The 21,385-nt window shown below is 38.5% G+C and overlaps 3 protein-coding genes across 12 annotated transcripts in view; 2 read left to right on the forward strand and 1 right to left on the reverse strand.

Annotated features, from left to right (window-relative positions):
- Window positions 1–5,509, forward strand: part of tanc2b (tetratricopeptide repeat, ankyrin repeat and coiled-coil containing 2b) — a 174,419-nt gene extending 168,910 nt beyond the window's left edge. For all 10 annotated transcript variants that reach the window (XM_074619733.1, XM_074619734.1, XM_074619735.1 and 7 more), the window contains one exon: window positions 676–5,509. In XM_074619733.1, the coding sequence (XP_074475834.1) occupies window positions 676–2,740 (2,065 nt within the window). In that variant the 3' untranslated portion in view covers window positions 2,741–5,509. The remainder of the gene's footprint in view (window positions 1–675) is intronic.
- A 67-nt stretch (window positions 5,510–5,576) lies between these two features.
- Window positions 5,577–9,881, reverse strand: g6pc3 (glucose-6-phosphatase catalytic subunit 3). Its single transcript, XM_074619748.1, has 6 exons — window positions 9,551–9,881; window positions 8,484–8,590; window positions 8,303–8,393; window positions 8,082–8,200; window positions 7,050–7,191; window positions 5,577–6,934 (listed from the first exon to the last, which is right to left on the reverse strand). Exons 1-6 carry the CDS (start codon window positions 9,766–9,768, stop codon window positions 6,595–6,597), a joined length of 1,017 nt encoding a protein of 338 aa, XP_074475849.1. The 5' UTR covers window positions 9,769–9,881; the 3' UTR covers window positions 5,577–6,594.
- Window positions 9,882–12,433: 2,552 nt separating this feature from the next.
- On the forward strand, window positions 12,434–21,254 carry lsm12b (LSM12 homolog b). The gene is made up of 5 exons (XM_074620385.1): window positions 12,434–12,617; window positions 15,332–15,465; window positions 17,107–17,216; window positions 19,226–19,352; window positions 20,623–21,254. Exons 1-5 carry the CDS (start codon window positions 12,491–12,493, stop codon window positions 20,713–20,715), a joined length of 591 nt encoding a protein of 196 aa, XP_074476486.1. The 5' UTR covers window positions 12,434–12,490; the 3' UTR covers window positions 20,716–21,254.
- The last annotated feature ends 131 nt before the right edge of the window (window positions 21,255–21,385 follow it).

Consider the following 21,385-nt stretch of genomic DNA (forward strand, 5'->3'; position numbering starts at 1 on the left):
TGCGTAACGGATTGAGTTGCAGGCGAATATTTCGCATTTTTGTGTCATATTCATCACGCCCCCGATGTGTGTGTGAAGGCCTTAAGAATGCAGCTTTGCTATTCTGTGTCCTCCTGACTATGCTCATTAGTGATGCACGTTCCCACCCACCGGTCGCACCCACCCGGCCCGTTATGAGAGCCAATCTGCACCGCCCAACATGCAAAAATATGCGTTAACCCACAAACCGCCAACTTGTGCATTATAGTTGCACAATAGTCAGGACTGAGACAAGAAGGGCAGAGACGGACTGAGCGCCATCACAGTGCATGGTTTGCATGTGTGTGTGCTTGAGAGAGCGACAGTGACAGAGAGAGGGGAAGAGAAGGTGGAAGAAGACGAAAATAAAGACAGATTTTAGTAAAGTTTTTATTTTTTAAGCTACAATTTGTCTGTTTTCGTCAATAATATTGCATGTTTGATATCGTCACCGTTAATGTTTAATAACACCGGTGCCGTCTCTTCTCGTCTTAGTCATGGAAAAAAAGCATATTTAGTCATAGTTTTCGTTAACGAAATTAACACTGCACGAGCATTATGACTCCAATATGCTCCTCAATACAGATCTGGATGTCTTGTCAATTGTTACAAATATGACTTTTTCCCTAAAATTAACCATCATTCTCTTATTTACAGACAATTTCCTGAAGCCTTAGAGGACCTAAATGAAGCCATGAGAGTGTGCCCCAACAACCGAGAGATCCAGCGGCTGCTCCAGAGGGTGGAGGAGGAGTACCACCAGCTCAACGAGGAGGAGCAGCAGCAGCTGGAGCTGGAGCCTCCTCCCTCCCCTCCTCCTACGCCTCCCCCAGAAGACGAGGAGTCCCTGTCCCTGTCCCTGTCCATGCCTCTTCCCCCTCCCCCGGAGCCCCGTCTGGAGGACATGGAGCCCGTCCAGGACCTGTTTGAGGACGAGGACTACCTGGAGCAGGAGCTGGAGGCCATGTCTGTGTGTCTGCCCCCACCCGAGTCTCTCTCCAATCCCTCCAGCCTTCCCATCATTCAGAGCCCGCCGCTCTCCCCGACACACCCAGATCAGATCTACTTAACTGGAGGTTCGCCTATGGGCCAGCCCTACGAATACCACCCCACCTCCTCCTCCATGTCCTCTCCAACCCGCGGGTCCTACCAGCCCACATCGCCCTCCCTCTCCCCGACACATCAGAACCACTACCGACACAGCCCGCCTCATACCTCCCCGGTGCACCAGTCGTCCTATGGCTTCAGCCCGCCTTCTATAGGTTCCGGGGGTCAGGGGATGGATCACCAGAGCCCGCCGCCTTCCCCTTTACGTCGGGCTGCTCAGTACAGAGCCAGTCCGCCAGTAGAGAGTGTTTGTCTGTACAGGTCCCAGTCTGGGTCGCCTGTGCGCTACCAGACAGAGCAGCTCCCCGGGCGACCCAAATCTCCCCTCTCTAAGATGAGCAGCCAGCGCTCGTTCCAGCTGAGCTCTCAGCCCTCTCTGTCCTCCCAGCACCACCAAGCCCAAGGCCTTCGTCTGCAGCCTTCTATAGCCCAGATAGTCCGCACAAACCAGCCCAGTAATGTGATGGGCAACAGCATCTACGCTGGCCAGATGGGTCACTCCATGGGTGGCCGCTACCAGGGGGGTTCGGTGGATGTAGAGAGCCGTCTGGTGTACCAGCCTTCTCTGGATGGACGGTCTATGCCCCAGGTCCAGGCCAGCCACAGCTCTGGGGCCCTCTGTCAGCACGGCGGCCGAGGAGGGGTTATGGAGTCGGGCCTGTTGAAGGATGATCTACCCCAGCGCCCCTCCTCTGCCTACCGCGCCAGCAGCGGGGGCCCGGGGGGAATCCGTTACAGCCAGACGCCTCAGATAAGCCGCAGCCAGTCGGCCGCCTACTACCCGGTCTCTGAACACGTTCTGGAGCGAGCCAATGCCATGCCCCCCTGCCAGCTGGGCTCTCCTGAGATCCCACACATGGTGAGACGCCCCGTAAGTGCCAATACTACTGAGATGAAGCAGCACGTGCCCACCCCCAGGCCTCTCATCCATTCTCAGAGCGTAGGCCTTCGATTCTCGCCCTCCAGCAACAACATCTCAACTGGATCCACCTCGAATTTAGCGCCGGGCTTCAGGCCTTCCTCTTCCATTCAGCAGATGGAGATCCCCCTGCAAGCCTCATATGAGCGCAGCTGTGACGACATCTCTCCCATCTCTCCCTCGCAGGGCGGCGGAGGGCTGTATCCGGGCGAGGCCGCCCGCTCTCGGAACACACCCTTCATGGGCATCATAGACAAGACGGCGCGGACTCAGCAGTACCTGCATCAGCCCTCGCGGTCCAGGGGCATGACTTCCATGGACTCCGTCATCAGCCCCACTTCGCCTGGCCAGCTGGTCCAGCAAGGCTCCACCTACAGTCCCCCCGCCTCGCTGGGAAACATCGCCTACTACAACAAGACCAACAACGCCCAAAACGGACACCTGCTGGAGGAGGACTACTACACCCAGAGCCCCCCCTCGCTGGGCAAGCTGGCCAACGGCTCCCGCGGCAGCGGGGACATCCTAGAGCGGGTCAGCCAGGTGCCCACCTACCCGGATGTGAAGGTGGCGAGGACTCTGCCCGTGGCACAGGCCTACCAGGACAACATGTACCGCCAGCTGTCGCGTGACTCCCGGACCCAAGGCCCCACCTCCCCCATCAAACCAAAGAGACCATTTGTGGAGTCAAATGTGTGATGGCCTGTCTGTGATTGGTCGGTTGAGCTGGACTTTGTTAGTGGGAGTGAGAGGAGAAAGATATTTAGCTCAACAGCCGATGCTGCTGACCCTCGTGTATGTGACATGGACATCTTAAAGAACTCATCGGAGACGGTCAGAGAGAAACACACTTAGGGTATTAGACATTATCTTAAAAACATAACTAACAGTGAGAAGCGACTATTTCATTATCATACTCTGCACACAGGTGGCATAACAGGAGGGTCCTCAAGTTCTGATCTCAAACCGAATCAAAGACCAGTGCACTTCCAAAACGTTGCGTGGCACAAACGTTCCCACGAGTGAACACAACAACAGGTGGGACTGCGAGAGTGAAAGTACTAATCATCGGACTCTACTTGTGGACTCTGTATCCATCTTCTGTTCTTTCAAAGTGTGCTCTTAACCAAGGTTGCTAGTAGGCTCTATTCTATGTAACACAATATTATATGTTCAATACTGTACATTGCTCAGAAAATACAAAAATGGCTCAACAACTCAGTACTTAGAGAAAAATGACAATATTTATAATTAAGTTATATATTGTACATAGAAAGAAAACATAGTTTGCGTTTGAATTGTATTCTGTTAACCCTGCCTTTGTGTCCCACTGCTAGTCATATGGATGTGGAAAACCCGACCAGGGTAACGAATGAGGGACATCGACCAACTTTGAGTGATATAATTACCTCTTTTGTGTCAAAATAAAAAAGATTTGTCGTGGTTTAATGCAAGAAAGGGCTTTTCTATGCTGCAATACGTCCTCAATGATCTGAATGCTGCAACTAACAAGTATTTTCTTCTTCAGATTCTCATTTTTTCCGTAAAATATACCCAATATAATAACGTGTTTCGTCCCACCAACAATCCAAAACTGAAAGATATTCAGTTAATGATATAAAAACAAAGAAAAGCAGCAAATCCTCACATTGGAGAGGCTTATTCATTTCCTGTCAGTCAAACTGTTTTTAGCTCCAAGTTTATAAACACTCAGAGAGATTCAAATCTTACCCAGAGTACCACAAAGTGCATGTAAGCACTTTTTAAAGGTCAAGCTGGTATTAAAATGATTTAGTCAGAATGAAAATCCAACTAATGCACATGGTCCTTGCACCTATTTTTGGTTGATTTAATAACTTTAAACCAGTCACTTCACCTCATTTCTGAGGTTCAGATACATAAATTATGATTTCTTTTTAGTATCATTACAGTATCACAGATGTCATGATACACCGTTAGTGTCAAGGCTGCATTCTCTTACGTTTTCTTAACATATTAAATCATAAACAGCTTTAATCATCTGCTTATATAAACAGGAAAAGCATCCGTTGCTATAGTTTTATAGTTTTGTTTTTGCAGAATTCATCAAACTTGTTTTGAGGACAGATTGCAGTATTTGGCCTTGAGTGCAATAATTTCTGGTTTGAGTCTTTGGCTGCAGGATTTGTAAATGAATGAATGAACGGGTCAAATGATGAACAGAAAAATCCTGTTGTGATGTGGTGATTTTATCATGTTTGTATCAAAGTTCGCCTTTGTCCCTCCTCCGTACGTGATTACGCTAAGAGAGTGTATGCTAGTGATGGGTTAACATGGAAAGCGCTCAGCGATTAAAAGCAAGCAAATGCATACACGACCACTGTTACAGACGTTTCCCCTCCTCCTGCATTACTCTGTGTCGTTTCTTTTTACCCACAATGCATTTTTATTCCGCCACTTCTGCACTAAAAATGCCTGTTAAGTTCTTAACTAAGGGTGCACTTTATGTATTTTACTTACTTTGTTGTTACGATTGTTGAATTTGGAGAAAGTGGGTGCGTGACGAGGAAGACCTCTGACCAGTGAGACTAGACTATCATAGAAAATATTATTATTATTATTATTATTATATGATTTACAAAGCGGTGATGAATGACAATATGAAGAGCAAACGATGTTTTTAAACTGGTGATGTATAGACTTTCTAGCACAAGTTGTATATACTGACTCAGATGTTCCACTCAGTCCAGCTCGGGTTTGTTAGAGAAGCAAGTCTGATCATATTTAAGTATTTCACATCATAAAAAAAAAAAAATATTAAAGTCTGATATCTCTAAATTAGCCAGTTTAATCCACTGGTCTTGCACACATTAAGTCGAATCTACTGCAACAAAAAATAAAAACTCCATATCTGGAGTTTGGGTGATAGAGAAAGTAAAATAATGAGAATATCCAAGTTATTTGTATATGTGGGAAAAGTTATAGACCATTTGTCTGTAACGTTTTATTTTATTTTCTCGGATAAAGAATATCTAAAAAGGGACGGTTAGTTCTCAGTTTCACCTGCTACCAGAGAGATGCCCTACTTATCTTTACAGAAATGAAGGTATAAACTGTATGATACTTAATTTAAGAAGACTTCTAAGTTGAGGATATTTGAGGGCGTATGGTTTTCAAGCTGTCTATGTATATTAGTTTGCTGTAAATAGTCTGATGCATGTTCTATTCTTTCCATGAGCTCAAGCAGAAACGTGTATAGCGGTGTTCTGACCCCTGGTGTGTGTGACACAACGCTCGGATCAAGATAAGGAGACTGCGATTCCCTGAACTGTCCTTATCATTTTCCTTCGACCTCACCAGACAAAAAGGTTCTTTTATTTTATTTTAATGTATTTGCTTGCTGAGCAGAGTTCTCTTGTCTGTAAATGTGAGCTTTCAGATCGCTGTGATAAAAAGTTTAATTAAAAACAATAAAAAAGAATGTGTTTTTATCTCATGATAACTGATTGTAATCTGTACAGTCAAAACCTATGTATTGGAGAAAAAAAAGAACATATTTATAAATGGTTACCAACTGAAACACGCCCTGCATGTCAGTCATTTATTTTACAGAACATTTGTATATAACATACACATGTTATTTTCTTACTTTGGTCCACAAAACATATAACGCCAGTGTGTCGACAGAGTAACGAGCATCTGTACAATGTGATGCAATTTGATAAAACTCCCCCAAAATACCACATTTATAAAGCTATTAATGTTTAAATTAATGTTGTGTTATATTGTTGAGTGTTAGTGTAATTTACATCATACATCTGTTGACCTTTAAACCAAAGTATGAGCACCAGTTTGACCACAAGATGGTGCTTTTCCTGGAAATGCTCCATCTGAGTTTTCTTATGTATTCTACTGCTAAACTGGTGTAGAACTCTTGACGTTTCTTGGGTAACTTTAACAATTACTATAAAGTTCTTTCAGACCAAAAAGTCTTAATGATCGTAGGATCAAAACCTTTTGACCGTCTTGACCACTTGTACTCACTTTATGAACAATGTTTCAGTTAAGTAAATCTTTTTTTTTCTCTCTGATTTACCCTGAAGAAGGTCGGAGGGCTGAAACGTTGTTAATAAAGTGAGTACAAACCATCGACATCATCATGAATCCTCAATCATGACTGGTAACATTCAAACTCTAGACCTTGCCCAACACGGTTTTCAAGCCATGTATCGTATCTTTTGATACGCAACACCTCAAAGCGGCACTTTTCCCACCAAAAAACTCACTATTTTAAAAAAAGACTGCAGTGTTGACACTTATTATTATTGCGGTACATAGATTTACTGCAAATCTGAAGTAAATTAAAACATTTGATACAATCCCAACACTTTGTAATGATAAAAAAACAACATGAAGCCACAAACTGCAGACCCCTTGCCAGCTGAATTGTAAGAGAACAAAAATGTGGAGTAAACTACCCAGAGCCTTTACACACCCATGAAGTATATAAAGTGGACATTTAAACTCAGGAGGAGGCTACAGTACATGGAGGGGTGAAGGACAGGAAATAGTTTCTAGCTCTTCTTTTTGTGTGTGAACAGGTTAACCAGTCCAGGCACGAGCACGATGACGACCTGAGGCACTATGACGAATTTGACAAAGAACAGGCCGTAGAAGAGTCCTAGTGGTCGGACCGGGAGCGGCAGACGATTGACGTGGTACAGTCCCATGGACGAAATGGCCAGAGACAAAGCCCGCGGAGCCCACGGCTGAGACCATCCGCCAGGCTTCCAGTACTGGGCCAGCCCCAAACCTAGCAGGGCGCCGGTGTCTCGGGTCAGAGAGGAGAACGGGGCCGAGTCCAAACGAATCCACTCTGCATGGCTGCACCACTTCTTAGCCAAAGCAATAGACCTGTGGAATAGAGAGAATATGTGAAGTCTAGGTAAGAGCATTCACTTCACCTCTCAGAGCTTATTATGCACCGAACAGACTCGTCAATACACATAAACGTAATGAAAAGACGAACCAGGAGAGGTCGATTCCCAGCTGCTGCAGTCCAGCGTGCAGCGTCAGAGTACCGAACAGCAGGCCGAAGCTGAGGCTGAAGAAGAACAGCAGGGGGCGACCTTCAGGTACTCTGCGGCTCAGGACAACTCCCAGAATGAAACCTGACAAACACAAGTCAATCAGATCAAATTTACAATGAAAAATGTACTGTATGTTTAGTTCTTTATTTTGTGCATATAATAAAATAAAACAAAAGAGAAGAGATATACAATAACAAAAAATAAATGCAAAAAAAAGCCCCTGAGGACTTTTAAAAGGAGCCCACCTAACACTGAAATTAAAGACAGCTCTATTACAATTTACAAACATATAATATTTTTAAGATATCTAAAAGAATACTATGTCCACATAAGAACTGCTAAGGATAAAAAGACAGGAAGGAAAACATAAATAAATAAAATAAAATGTGCTTAACCTCTATGGAAAATCAGCTCCATGATATGATGATATATCTCGTGAGATAATATAAATTTGTTCACCTATCTATACGTTTATTCTGTGGTTAACATCTCTGAGTGCATTAGGCTACAGTGGGAATTGTGGCAAAGTCAGATTTTATGGTAATTTTGGATTCATATGATTTTTGCATCAGTGTAAAGAAATAGTTAAATTCAATGGATTAACCAAAAATATCAATACCGTCTGGTTGTTTTACCCAGTTATGATTTTATATGAGACTAGATATCGTCTTAGATTTTGGACGTCGTAATATGGCGTAAGTGTTCCTGGTTTTAAAGGCTGCGTTACAGTAAAGTGATGTCATTTTCTGACTGTTCTGTTATTTGCCTTTACCCACTTAGTCATTATGTCCTCATTAAGTAGTTCAATATCGTGAAAAATATTGTGATATTGGATTTTCTCCATATTGCCCAGCCCTAATAAATATGTGTCAATATTTTATGTCAAATTATATATAACAAGATAGAGGATTTAATCCATATGCCCTACTAACACTGCATGTTTTATCTTGTGCATGAAACTGTATTCAGACCTGTAATGGAGCCAGCGACGACCTGGTGAGGGAAATGGGCGAGGATGAAGATCCTGGAGATTCCAACTGCCACCAGCATCACCACATAGAGCAGGTAGGGAGCGGCTGATATCATCACACTGGAGCCACACACAAAGAAAGAGTCGTTAAAAAAATCCAATCCAATTTCTTTATCTGTGCTTTTTCAAAAGGCAAAACTGCATATTTGTTTATTTTAATACCTGTGAGTACGTGAGTACAGGTATGACCCCAGTGAGGACACCACGACCCACCAGACTGCTGCCGTCACCATCGCATGTCCCGACGGACTCCCTGAGAGACGGACGGCAGCTTTACAGATCTGACTGAGCAATGAATGAAATGTACTATCTATGTTTTATTTTGTTGTTATGGACTTCTCACCTGGGCCGGTCTCACAGGTGGAGGAGAACTGTTGAACGTTGGGTTGCTTGTTGACGAACAGACCTGATTCACCTATCCACCAGTACGGCCTTTCTCCAAACAGCATCCTGGGAAAAATTTTAAATTCACATCACACAATATCCAACAGATTATCTTCACACCACAACTGTCATTATCATTAGTCTACAATGGATAGAAGAGGTTAAAACAATCAGAATAAAACTAGAAATGGACAGTTTGTTGTTTTAAAAAATTTGAATTTCAAATGTGATTATATTATTTTTTTAAACACTATTTTTATTGTGCTTTTAATTGAAACTTGCAAAACACAACTCTCCACATGAGAGATCATACAAAGTATAAGAATAATATGTATACAATTCTAATAAACACATCTGTCATATAATACACAAATGTACAGTTCACAGAAGAGTGTAATTGCCTTACCAATCAAAAATCTGATTATATTAAACCTTCAGAAACTGATGCGATAATAATTATAATCCAATATTATAATGCATACTTTTGAAGTATATTTTGATTCTAATACTTTTGTACTTTTACTCAAGTAATATTTTGAATGCATGATTTTACATGTAACAGTATTTTTACACTGTAGTATTATAACTTTTAATAATAACGCCTAATAAATCAATTATTTGAATTAATCTGTAAACATGTAAATAATTAAGATAGCTATTCTTAATATTCTGTTGTGATAAGTAACCAATGTTATCTATATTTTTTATTTAATTTCCTCCATGTGGAAATGCCATTACTAACTAGACTGTGTTGCATATAAAAGGCTCCGCCTTCCATCCGTTCCACGTCGGACAGTACACGCGGGGGGACTGCATTAGAAGCTGCAACGTCAACAGAATAAAATAAAACAAAAAAATAACTTCATTATTGTGACTTAAAAAATAAGAATAAAACCCTCCAGTTGACTTTGTATGTATCTAATGTTGACAGATCTGAATGTTAATGAGGTTATCTTCATTCTAACATGCTACAGATAACAGATAGTGTTAAAAACACATTAAAAGCATGTTTTTAAAGCTTCTTACCATTTAAACACCAAGTTTAACCACTCAGATATCGCTGCCACCCAGAGAACAGCCACTCCAGCTCGTTTGTTGATGAAATAAGTGAAAGGAAAGAGGAGCAGGAAGGCTGCTTTAGGATCTCCAATATGAGTAACAACCAGCCACATCTTCTCCTGATCTATCATCCTCTGCTGGAGACTCTCAGCCAGCCAGATGCCCTGAGTGTGAACAGCCTCCATGTCTGCGTCCTCTACACATATATATATACCTATATGTGGTAAAAGACTAAATGCAATGATCAGTGTGGTAAAAACAAAATGTAATCCTGATTATTTTGAACTTCAGGGAGTGTCTTAGAGATGCATTACTGCCACCATCTGGACTGGAGTGTGGAACAGGAGATTGTGCAGAAACAAAACAAAGCAAAACAAAATAAAATAAAATAAAATAAAATAATAAATAATAAAAATAATAATGATGAAAACTCTAGATTCGTTTAACTAAATAAGTTTCTCTTAAAAACTGAATAATTTTCACAGTATATGTTATCTGCTGTAAAAATAAATAAATGAATACATTAAATTAAATTAAATAATTTAAAATATATATGTATATAATAATAATAATAATAATAATAATAATAATAATAATAATAATAATAATAATGAGGAAAACTCTAGATTCGTTTAACTAAATCAGTTTCTCTTAAAAAGTGAATAATTTCATAGTATATGTTATCTGCTGTATTTCCCCAATAGACCTGACAATAAAATGAAATAAAATAAAATAAAATAAAATAATAAATAATAATAATAATAATAATAATAATTATGAAAACTCTAGATTCGTTTAACTAAATCAGTTTCTCTTAAAAACTGAATAATTTCACAGTATATGTTATCTGCTGTATTCCCCCAATAGACCTGACAATGAAATAAAATAAAATAAAATAATAAATAATAAAAATAATAATAATTATGAAAACTCTAGATTCGTTTAGCTAAATCAGTTTCTCTTAAAAACTGAATAATTTCAGAGTATATGTTATCTGCTGTATTTCCCCAATAGACCTGACAATGAAATAAAATAAAATAAAATAATAATAATAATAATAAATATTATGAAAACTCTAGATTCGTTTAACTAAATCAGTGTCTCTTAAAAACTGAATAATTTCACAGTATATCTTCCTGAGAACCAGCCCATTGATATGTGTTCTCTGTAGTGGACATTTTGTCCACATGCATATCCTCTTACTCTTTTGACCTACTCTATCAACTCCTGGTGTATTGTAAAGAGGACATCCTAGGCTTTCCAGTGATTTGGCATGTGGCACTCTACAGCCATAATCTGTTCATTTTTTTAGTCTTTTCACACTGAAATAGTCCAGTAGTCCACTACAGTGGACAATAAAAATAAAGTTTAACAAGTCTAAATTGTTAAGATTTTCTTTTAGCCCTAAATAGGAAGGAAATCACAAAAAAAAAGTAATTGGAAGACACTTTTTAACTCGGTTCCCAGGAGGATATGTTATCTGCTGTATTCCCCCAAAAGACCTGACAATGAAAAGTCCTGATGTTTTGCCTTCCTTAGTGACTGTAAAAGGTGATTCCTCTGGATGTTGTAATTCCTGCAGTGTATCAGTACATGTTCCACAGTTTCTGGTTGATTACAATATGTGCATTTCCCAGTTGGGTGCTTGCCTATTCTATATGATGTATTGTTAAGACCTGTATGTCCTATTCTCAGTCGAGTAGGGGGAGCACTTTGAATGGGGAGCGGTTTGAATAGGAGACAAAGCCACAACTTACTTCGATTAATTAAATTATATTTAAATTTGAATCTTCAATTAAAGTGTTTATAGATGATTTAATGATATAGCATTATGTTAAATACATTAAATAGTGAATATAATTCTTTTTTTTTATTTCAAAATGACAGTATACATAGTAACAGCAGAAAACATTAAAAACATTTACATACAAAAGAAGAAGAGCGAAAACATAAACAAAGAGCTGTGCCAAACATAAAAGGACAACAGAAATGAAACTAAACCAACATAAAATAAAAAAAATAAAAAACACTCAATAAAAAAATAGATAATAATAAAAAAGACCACGTGAGAGTATGACAATAATTTAACTTAAAAACGTTAAAGACATTTTATAATATATATAATTATATAATATATATATAATTATATAATATAATATAAACATATATATTATATTATATAATGTAATATATATAATATAATATAATATAATATATATAATTATATATATCATCATATATAATTATATATAATATATAATATAATATAAATATATATATATTATATATCTAATTATATAATATATATATAATTATATAATATAATATATATATATAATTATATAATATAATATATAGATATAATATAATTCCCCAATAGAACAAAAGAATATAATTATATAATATATATATATATATATATTATATATATTATAAAATTATATAATATATAATATATATAATTATATAATATAATATAAATATATATATTATATTATATAATGTAATATATATAATATAATATAATATAATATAATATATATAATTATATATATATATCATCATATATAATTATATATAATATAATATAAATATATATATTATATATATAATTATATAATATATATATAATTATATAATATATATATAATTATATAATATAATATATAGATATAATATAATTCCCCAATAGAACAAAAGAATATAATTATATAATATATATATATATATATATTTATATAATATTATATTATATACTGTATATATAATTCATCTTATTTGAATAAACTGACCACGACGGCGACGTACGTCAACCGACACGCCCAGATGGTTCAGTCTCACTACGACACTACGCCATCGCGTCGTTTTCACGTAAGAGGCAGGACGCTCCGTTTCCTGGCGGAGAAGATGGCGGCTCCTGGACCGGGGGAGTATTTCAGCGTCGGGAGCCATGTCTCTTGCCTCACCTGCCTGGGCCAACGTCTGCAAGGAGAAGTGGTCGCGTTCGACTACCAGTCCAAGATGTTAACTCTGAGTATCCTTTTGTCTGTTTGTGGCGCTTGCGGAGACGGTTCTTCTCTTGGTTCTGCCTCTCTGGGCTGCAAGGGCCTGTAGGGGTAACCGAGAAGAAGAGGTGTCAAATAGTGATCCGCGCAGGCGTAATTGATGCTCGCTGACTTACATATCTATCTCCTTTTTAAATATTTACACTCGAGAGGTAGTCGCACATCTTTATTGTATATATTCAACACATTGTAAGTGTTCTCTGATCATTTAACAAGCGCTTTTTATCCGCTACAGAGAGCATGTGTTGTGTGAATCCACTCATTGTATTGCCAGACCTCAACATGGATCACTATCTGGCAACGGATCCATAGTAAGGCATCATGGCTGTTGGTGGCTAACTAGCGAGCTAACTGACATTCAGTTACCTCGCATCCTTCTAGTGAACACACACAGTAACCTCATTGTGATCCACATTTAGTTAGAGGGATGTTAACTGTTTATTTCTACTGTTAAATGGACACTAAGTTCTCCCTTTTCCACGCTACAGTCCGAGTTAGCTGTGCTAGCATGCTAACAGTCGGTCACTAGCACACACTGCTAGCTCACTAGCTCAATTAACGGTATTAGCATTCCCGAGCTTATCATCAGCTGGGCTCTTTCGGTTTCTAACCCCTCCTCTCACGTCTCATCCCATTCTGGTGACACTGTAATAGTTGGGTGTAATTTATGGGGTGATTTATTCTATAGTTTCTGTTTCATTTCAACACAATTCAACCGGCAACCGGCTTCATGAGTTCATCTCAACACCAACGTTAGCCTGCTGGTGATCATGTCTCCACCCAGTCCTGTGTGAGTGTATACTATTATATACACTGGCTTTAATCTGTGTGAAGAAGGTGAAGATGTAGGAATAGTTGTAAAATCCTATGAATGTCATAGACAAGTTGAATAGTACCAATAGTGTATAAAAGATGTGGAATATTTTAAGCTTTTTCTGAAGAGCTGATTTAAAAGTTGTATAATACCAATAATGTATGAAATATATGTCAAATATTTTAAGGTTTGAGTTGAGTATGAATCAGTAAATAAGAGTTTTTTTTTTGTTTTTTTTGTCCCTGTTGGGATAGTTATTCTATAGGGCTTTAATTCCTGAAAAAATGCCTCATCCTGAGTTCCCTGTTACCTTCTGGGGCTTTTATTTTGAAAAACTAGGTCCATCCCTAGTTTTTATATATATATATATGTATTGTATTTCTTCAGACATTGCTTTTCTAGTTATTTAGATGGCATGCTGTTATTCTACAGTTGTGTTTAATTTTCAACACAATTCAACTGGCATCATGAGTTCATCTCAACACTAACGTTAGCCTGCTGGTGATCATGTCTCCACCCAGTCCTGTGTGAGTGTATACTATTATATACACTGGCTTTAATCTGTGTGAAGAAGGTGAAGATGTAGGAATAGTTGTAAAATTGGGACTGGGTTTAAAATGTCATAAACTAGTTGAATAGTACCAATAGTGTATAAAAGATGTGGAATATTTTAAGCTTTTTTTGAAGAGCTGATTGCTAGATTTAAAAGTTGAATAATACCAATAATGTATGAAAGTTGTCAGATATTTTAAGGTATGAATCAGTAGATAAGAGTTGTTTTTTTTATTTTTAAAGTAAAGCCTAAAAATGCCTTGTCCTGAGTTCCCTTTTAAGATAGTAACCTTCTGGGGCTTTTGTTTTGAAAAACTAGGTTCATCCTTAGTTTACATATATTGTATTTCTTCAGACATTGCTTTTCTAGTTATTTAGATGGCATACTGTTATTCTACAGTTGTGTTTAATTTCAACACAATTCAACCGGCATCATGAGTTCATCTCAACACCAACGTTGGCTTGCTGGTTGAACATGTCTCCACCCAGTAGTATATTTAACACTGGCTTTAATCTGTAGGAAGAAGTAGGAATAGTTGTAATAGTGGGACTTTAAATCATATATAGTACCAATAGTGTGTAAATGATGTGAAATATTTTAAGCATTTTATTGAAGAGCTGATGCGCCACTGTATTGCTAGATTTAAAAGTTGAATAATACCAATAATGTATGAAAGCTGTCAAAGTATGAATCAGTAGATAAGAGTTGAGTTTTTTTTTACTTTGAAAGTAAAGCCTCATACTGACAAGACAAGTGGTGTCGGCGCTTTGAGGCCCTGCCATTTGTGTTGAGCCGAATTCTCCTGTTACGTTTGTGTATATGTTTCTGTTTGTACACAATTTAGCTGTTCTCACTCTGGGGAAATGAGAAAGGACTTCATCCAACTACAAACCAATATGCTTAAAGATCAAGATGCCATAACTTAATTTTAATCAGGTATTTTGTAAAATAAGTCAAGCTGCCACTGGGTAACTGACTCAAACAGACATTTGTGGGCAAAGAAAGTCAAATCAAAACCACAGAAATTGAACACTTTGCTGCTGTATGTCTGTGCATTAACTGTACACAATTTTAACACATATCTAACAATTCAGTCATTCTTCTATGACTACTATAGGTGGCAGCACTGCCTTTGCCTCTGTAACTGGCACTACCTCTCAGTGTCAGTGTTAGTCGGCCAGTGTTCTCAGTATCATAAGCTCCTCTGTGCAGTCTAACTGCTTGTGTTCATGAGGGGTCACATGTCAATAGTCATTTTGTGTTGCGATGCATTCATTGTCATGAAGTTGTTTGCCTTGACTTTAGTTCTTTCAAAGAATGTGCTTCCTCCAGCGGTAAGCCAAACCTCAACGACGTCATCCTGATCAACTTAGCCTATGTTTCTGATGTGGACATAATTAATGACCGCACTGAGACTCCACCTCCACTAGCATCACTGAATGTTAGCAAGGTAAGTCTTTTTGTCCTTTTTTACGTGTGTTGGTGTGTGATAATCATGAGTGTGATAGCAATTATTAATTTCAGTGTCAGATAAATCAAAAGTTATATACTATAAGTGAATATGAGGCCCACAAAGGCTTGTCCATCACAGGATCTGTAGGCCTCTTCTCCAAATGACCAAATCTAATGGTGCATTCAGGGGATCCAAGTCTGTCATTAGGCAGTTTTTCTCAAACAGACAGCAAAGTGGAGGTTATGATTTGACACCTCAGGACATGACAACTTGTAAATCTATAACTTACATCTTGTTCATTGGTCTAGTTAAAGTAGTAAGTATTGTACCTTGTAATATGATAGTCACTTAATATTGCCTGTTTTAATGAGTTCACAAGGGTGTGTGTATGCTCCATAAAAGAAAGTACCAGCCACAATAGAGTGCTGCAGGGTTGACATATTTTTTAGGCCAACCAGGAAGTCGGCATCGCGCTGGGTTCCCTCGACAAAAAGCCAATGAGACACACTACTGTACCTGCCTGGATCTTCGCCAGGCCTGACAAAGATCCAAGCATGATTGAAACGTAGTCAATAAAAATATTGTGGCATGGAGTAGTGTGCAAGCGCTACATTTTTCTTAATTGACTAATGGGGATAACAGTTTCTGAAATTGGTCCAGTATTGAGGGAGAACGCTGCAGTTGCCAGCCGCTGAGCGAGTTGTAATGTAATCATTTGGGGCAACCTGGCACCGTCAGTTTACGTTCACTAAAAGTGCTTGTTTTTGCCACTCACAGGCTCAGATTGTTATAAGTGTCTGACAACATAATGGAAAAGACCATACAGAGAAATAAATGGTTTTTCTTACCTTTCACTTGATCCAGTCTGTTTGTTACTGTGTCTTGTTTGGAAAACTTGTGTCAAAATAATCAAACTATTCAGCCATGACATTGAAAATCTTTTAGATAACACTAAGCTACACTTTCTGTACTCCAACACAAACACTCTGACAACACCGGCACTCTTCTCCAACTCTGACTTGCGTTTCCATCGTTGTCTTCGGGTGGCAAATCACATGATACAATAACAAACTGAAAGCGAAATGGAAGAAAAACAATTTACTTCTCTTAAGGTACTTTCCATAATGTTGTCAGACACTTATAATAACAATCTGAGCCTGAGTGGCACTTTTAGTGAACGTAAACTGACGGTACCAGGTTGCCCCAAATGATTATATTACAGCTCGTTTAGCGGCTGCAGCGTTCTCCCTCAATACTGGACCAATTTCACAAATTGTTGTCCCTGTTAGTCACTTAGACCCAAAAACATGGGAAATAGGTTGAAAAATACCCTTTAAAGCTCAGCTAAGCCCCTGTGATTTCGGGCATATCGGTGAAAGTGAAACTTAAACTTACATTGTTGAGACAATGACAGAGATCACTTTGTTGCAAACTAGATTTAGAAAATGTAATTTAGTTGTCAATCTATCGGTAGCAAGATGTCCTTGAGTCATTAACCAAAACACAGCAGAAGACAAATGTTGAAACTGTCCTGTTCTTACTGCGATTAAAAATAAAAAAAGCTGTTCCTAGTTCAAAGCTGTCGAATCAAATGTTTGATGTTCAGAAAGCCTTTTTGTTCTGTTCAACTCTTCGCAGCTTGCCAATCGAGCACGGTCAGAAAAGGAGGACAAGCTGTCCCAAGCCTATGCAATCAGTGCTGGGGTTTCTGTGGAGGGCCAACAGCTATTCCAGACTATTCACAAAACGTAAGTACTTCATACTGTTGTTCAGTCACTGATGAGGCTGTGTATTAGCTTGAATCATTAATTCTTTTAAATCTTATTTTGGGAAAAAAATGTCAGTATAAAGAACACGCATATGCATAAAATCTGAGTTAAAAAAGTTACTTTTTTATGCAATCAGTTTCAATTTATAACAGTCCCAGTAACATCCAATTTCATAGCACTACTTTTTGTGCAATCTGCCACAAATCTTTGCATGTAAACTATTAATCAAAAATCCATGGTGTTCTTGAGAATCAATACATTATCACAAAACATAATATCGCGATACTCAAGTGTATCGATATTTTCTTCCACCCGAAGTCGCTGATCGGGTCAACAGCTGCTCAGTGGTCTACAGTGAAGATCAAAAGCGTCGGTACATGTGTGTCAGACAGTTATAAGCAACTGAGTGTGTTAAGATGAAATGATGCTGATATTCAAGTATTTTATGCCATTTGTTATCGGCTTACCTCACCTTAAAGGTCTTCACGAGCCAATCCGAAATGGCTCTGTGGAAAACCTAACCGAATCTGACACGCATAGATTTAATTTCTGATAGAGACTCAAAAACACATTTTATCCCTGCAGTGATTATGATGCACTGTGTGATTAGAGCTGGTAGTGAGTCCCGCAGAAACGGGGCGCGACCCCACCTCATTATACTGTAAATAATATGAACACAGACTTGACTCCGGTTCAGAGTCGGGTCAGCCCAAGACTACAGCAATGTCCAAACAAAACAGAATTCAAAAGAAAACCTGTGGGCAAATATTTTAAAACCAAACTCAACAGAAACATGCTGTTGAATTAAAAAGTGAAAGTGGCTGAATGTTGGGAGAATGAAATGCATTTTCTTTGAGAAGTCTACTTTCTTCCACATTTGATGGTGACAAATTGTTCTCATTTTGAAGTCGATTTGCATCTGCTAATATTTGTTCTGCTCTCTGACTTACTGGACTTATTTACTTTTCCTCACCTCTCCTCCACTTCTAAATATCTCTCCTATTCATGAGTGTTTTACTACATTAAAAGGAATTTTGGTTTGGGGTGAATTGTGTGCTGGATATAAAGAGGTAGCACCAGCATGTCTTGTGTGTGTGGCAGTGGAAACAAGGTTATTAACTCGCCTTGTTTGTAGCTCTGCCAGTCCAGCTAGAAAGTCCTATTTAACACACAGAATGAATGTTGTTAGTTGCTATAACTGTTCAATCTGGTGTCAAGTTTTAGCTGACTAAAGCTGATTCCAGACCAGTTAAAATAAAGAAATGCTTTTAATAATCACACAATATCTTGCGATGAAAAAACAGTTTTGACGTAAACTGTCCAATCTTTTCTTGTGATCGCTGAATAAAGTCACAGGAAAACGGCTTACGTCGAGTTCACTGGCTGATATTTTTCACTTTGAGACAATAAAACATGAGAAATAATTTCCTCCATGTCTCCTGTGGTTGTCTGAAAATCTGATCAGACCCTGTTTCATCTCCGTATCAGACATTTATCGGACACCTGTACAGGTGTTTCCCTACTTTGTGGGACAGATGCAGCTTCAGTAAGTGGTCACTTCATGATTAAATACATCTTTTATGTCTCAGGTCTCTAAAATTTGTGGAAGATTAAACTCATCCCAAGAATTTTGGAATCAGTATTGAATTCATTTTGTTATTTTTTTCCCAGTGACCATTTTGCTAAATATGAAGCTTGTCTATTATCAGATGTAGTTTCACTTAACACCTTTCATGACAAATATCCTGATTGTTTAACTTAGCAGTTAAGCCATATTCATCTATGCAACATATTGACATAGAAATAGTCGTATATTAGTGGAAACTGCGTTCGGACATTTGCTTTTTTCCTTGTTTCTTAGCTGAGAAAATGGAGAGATAAATGTAAGGAAAACCAGTATGAAAATAATTTTCTGTCATGTTGCATTGTTTGCTTCTACAAAATATATTTTCAGTCGTAGATAGGATGATGTTTACTTTTCTTTGCAGCATCAAAGACTGTAAATGGCAGGAGAAGAACATTATTGTGATGGACGACGTCGTAATCTCGCCGCCTTACCAGGTTGAGAACTGCAAAGGCAAAGAGGGAAGCGCTTTAAGTCATGTACGCAAAATAGTAAGTATACTTTATGTTTATACAATATTTCACCAACAACACACAACTTCAGGGCTGCAACTAGCCATTATTCTCATTATGGATTAGTTAGTTTTCCTTGATTTCTCATTTTCAAATGTTTCTTTGTGCAACAAATAGTCCAAAACCTAAAGATATTCAATTAACTGTCATATATGATAATGTAAAGCAGCAAATCCTCACATTTGGGAACCTGGAACCAGTACGTTTTGGGCATTGGGACTGTGCTGAATACTCGATTCTGATTGGTCAATCATGGCGTTCTACAGTCTGTTATTTCTTTATAGTAGACCGTTGCTATGTATAACAGACTGTTGCTATGGACACAGTTTTAATGTTGGACTCTGGTGGACTGTTTTTGTTTCAAATGATTGATTTCTTAAGTAAGTAGCCGTGTAGAAGTGGGATAATATACAGCTAGCGGTCATTGTTGTGGCATCGCCCTGTCGGGGTTTATTTCACAACAATGACCGGCTCGCTGTACATTATCCCTTTTATGTAGTATATAAAATGTTACATGTGCAACAATAAACTGTTAAAAAAACTTGATAATACTTGATTCTGATTGGTCAATCACAGCGTTCTGTAATTTCTCTATAACACAGTTGCTATGTATAGCAGACCGTTGCTATGGCCGCAGCTCTGATGTCGGAGTCTGGCGGACCGTTTTTGTGTCAAAATATTGACACGCGCCGGACTCTCATCGCCATGGAGGGGATTCTTTCACAACAATGACCCGCTAGCTGTACATTATCCCGCTTATTACACGGCTACTTACCTAAGAAATCAAAGATTTGACACAAAAACGGTCCACCAGAATCCGACATCAGAGCTGCGCCCATAGCAACGGTCTGCTATACATAGCAACGGTCTGTTATAAAGAAATTACAGACCGCAGATTGCCGTGATTAACCAATCAGAATCGAGTATTCAACACAGCCGTGTAATAAATTATTATAAATGATCACTTCATTGTTTAACATTAAAATAACTATTAACTAAGTTCAATTAACTATCAATTCACCGTTCATAAATGATGGTAATTATAACGTGTTACCGAAGCAGCCCAGCTAGTACCTGCATAACTGGTTTTTCATATAATCATTTTGATTTTTGTGATTATTTTGAGATGAGATTTGTAAAATCCTGCTTCACTGTGTTGCTCTTTGTACAATGAGAGACATATTTTAAGGTTGACTTTTCACAGAATTGTTCTTTTTTTTTTTCAATGTTGATGTTTTCGTTCTTGCAGGTTGAGAAACATTTTAGAGACGTGGAAAGTCAGAAGACCATGCAACGTTCAACAGCACAGCAAACACAGAAGGACTCCACTTTATCTTCTTGAGTTGGCAGTGTGGGTCGGCCGGGGACGGCGACGCGGGTGGTTTTGTTCCCACTGCCAGACTAAGTCGGCATTCCTTGTCCTCAGTCTGAGACCACAAGGAGGAGCGCTGAGGGCCCTGGATCCAGAAGATCAAAATACCATTAAATGAAAAAGACAAAAAAGAAAGAGGAAAGATTAAATCTTAAATTAGACTTTATAAAGAATAATTTAAACATGAACCATAAAGCAACCATAGTTTCCTTAACTAACTTGTCTCATTCTGCCCCTACTCCTCTTCTTCTCCCCCCCCCTCCTCTCCTTCCTGTCCCTGAAGCCTTTTCTTTTTCCGCCCTCCTTCCTTTGCCTTCAGTTCCATTTCAAAAAGAGAAAACTAGAGCAGTCAGAAAGGCTTGTTAGCTTTATTTTCTGTCATTGTTTCCTTTTTTGCTGTATCCATGTTCTACTGTCTGTATTTTCTGTATTTTAAAACAAAATGTGACTTGAAACGCCACACTTTAAAGGACATTTTCTAAAATAAAAGTAACAAAAATTCTGACTGTAATACTGTAATTTTCAACGACTTTTTGAAGAACTCCTGAAGCACAATTTTAATGAATGGATTCTGAAAATACGAATCAACTGGGACATATCGAAGGGTAAAATACGTTGTGTCGCTGGCATATTTGTGGTT

Source organism: Sebastes fasciatus, chromosome 20 (assembly GCF_043250625.1).
Source record: "Sebastes fasciatus isolate fSebFas1 chromosome 20, fSebFas1.pri, whole genome shotgun sequence".
Lineage (NCBI taxonomy): Eukaryota > Metazoa > Chordata > Actinopteri > Perciformes > Sebastidae > Sebastes > Sebastes fasciatus.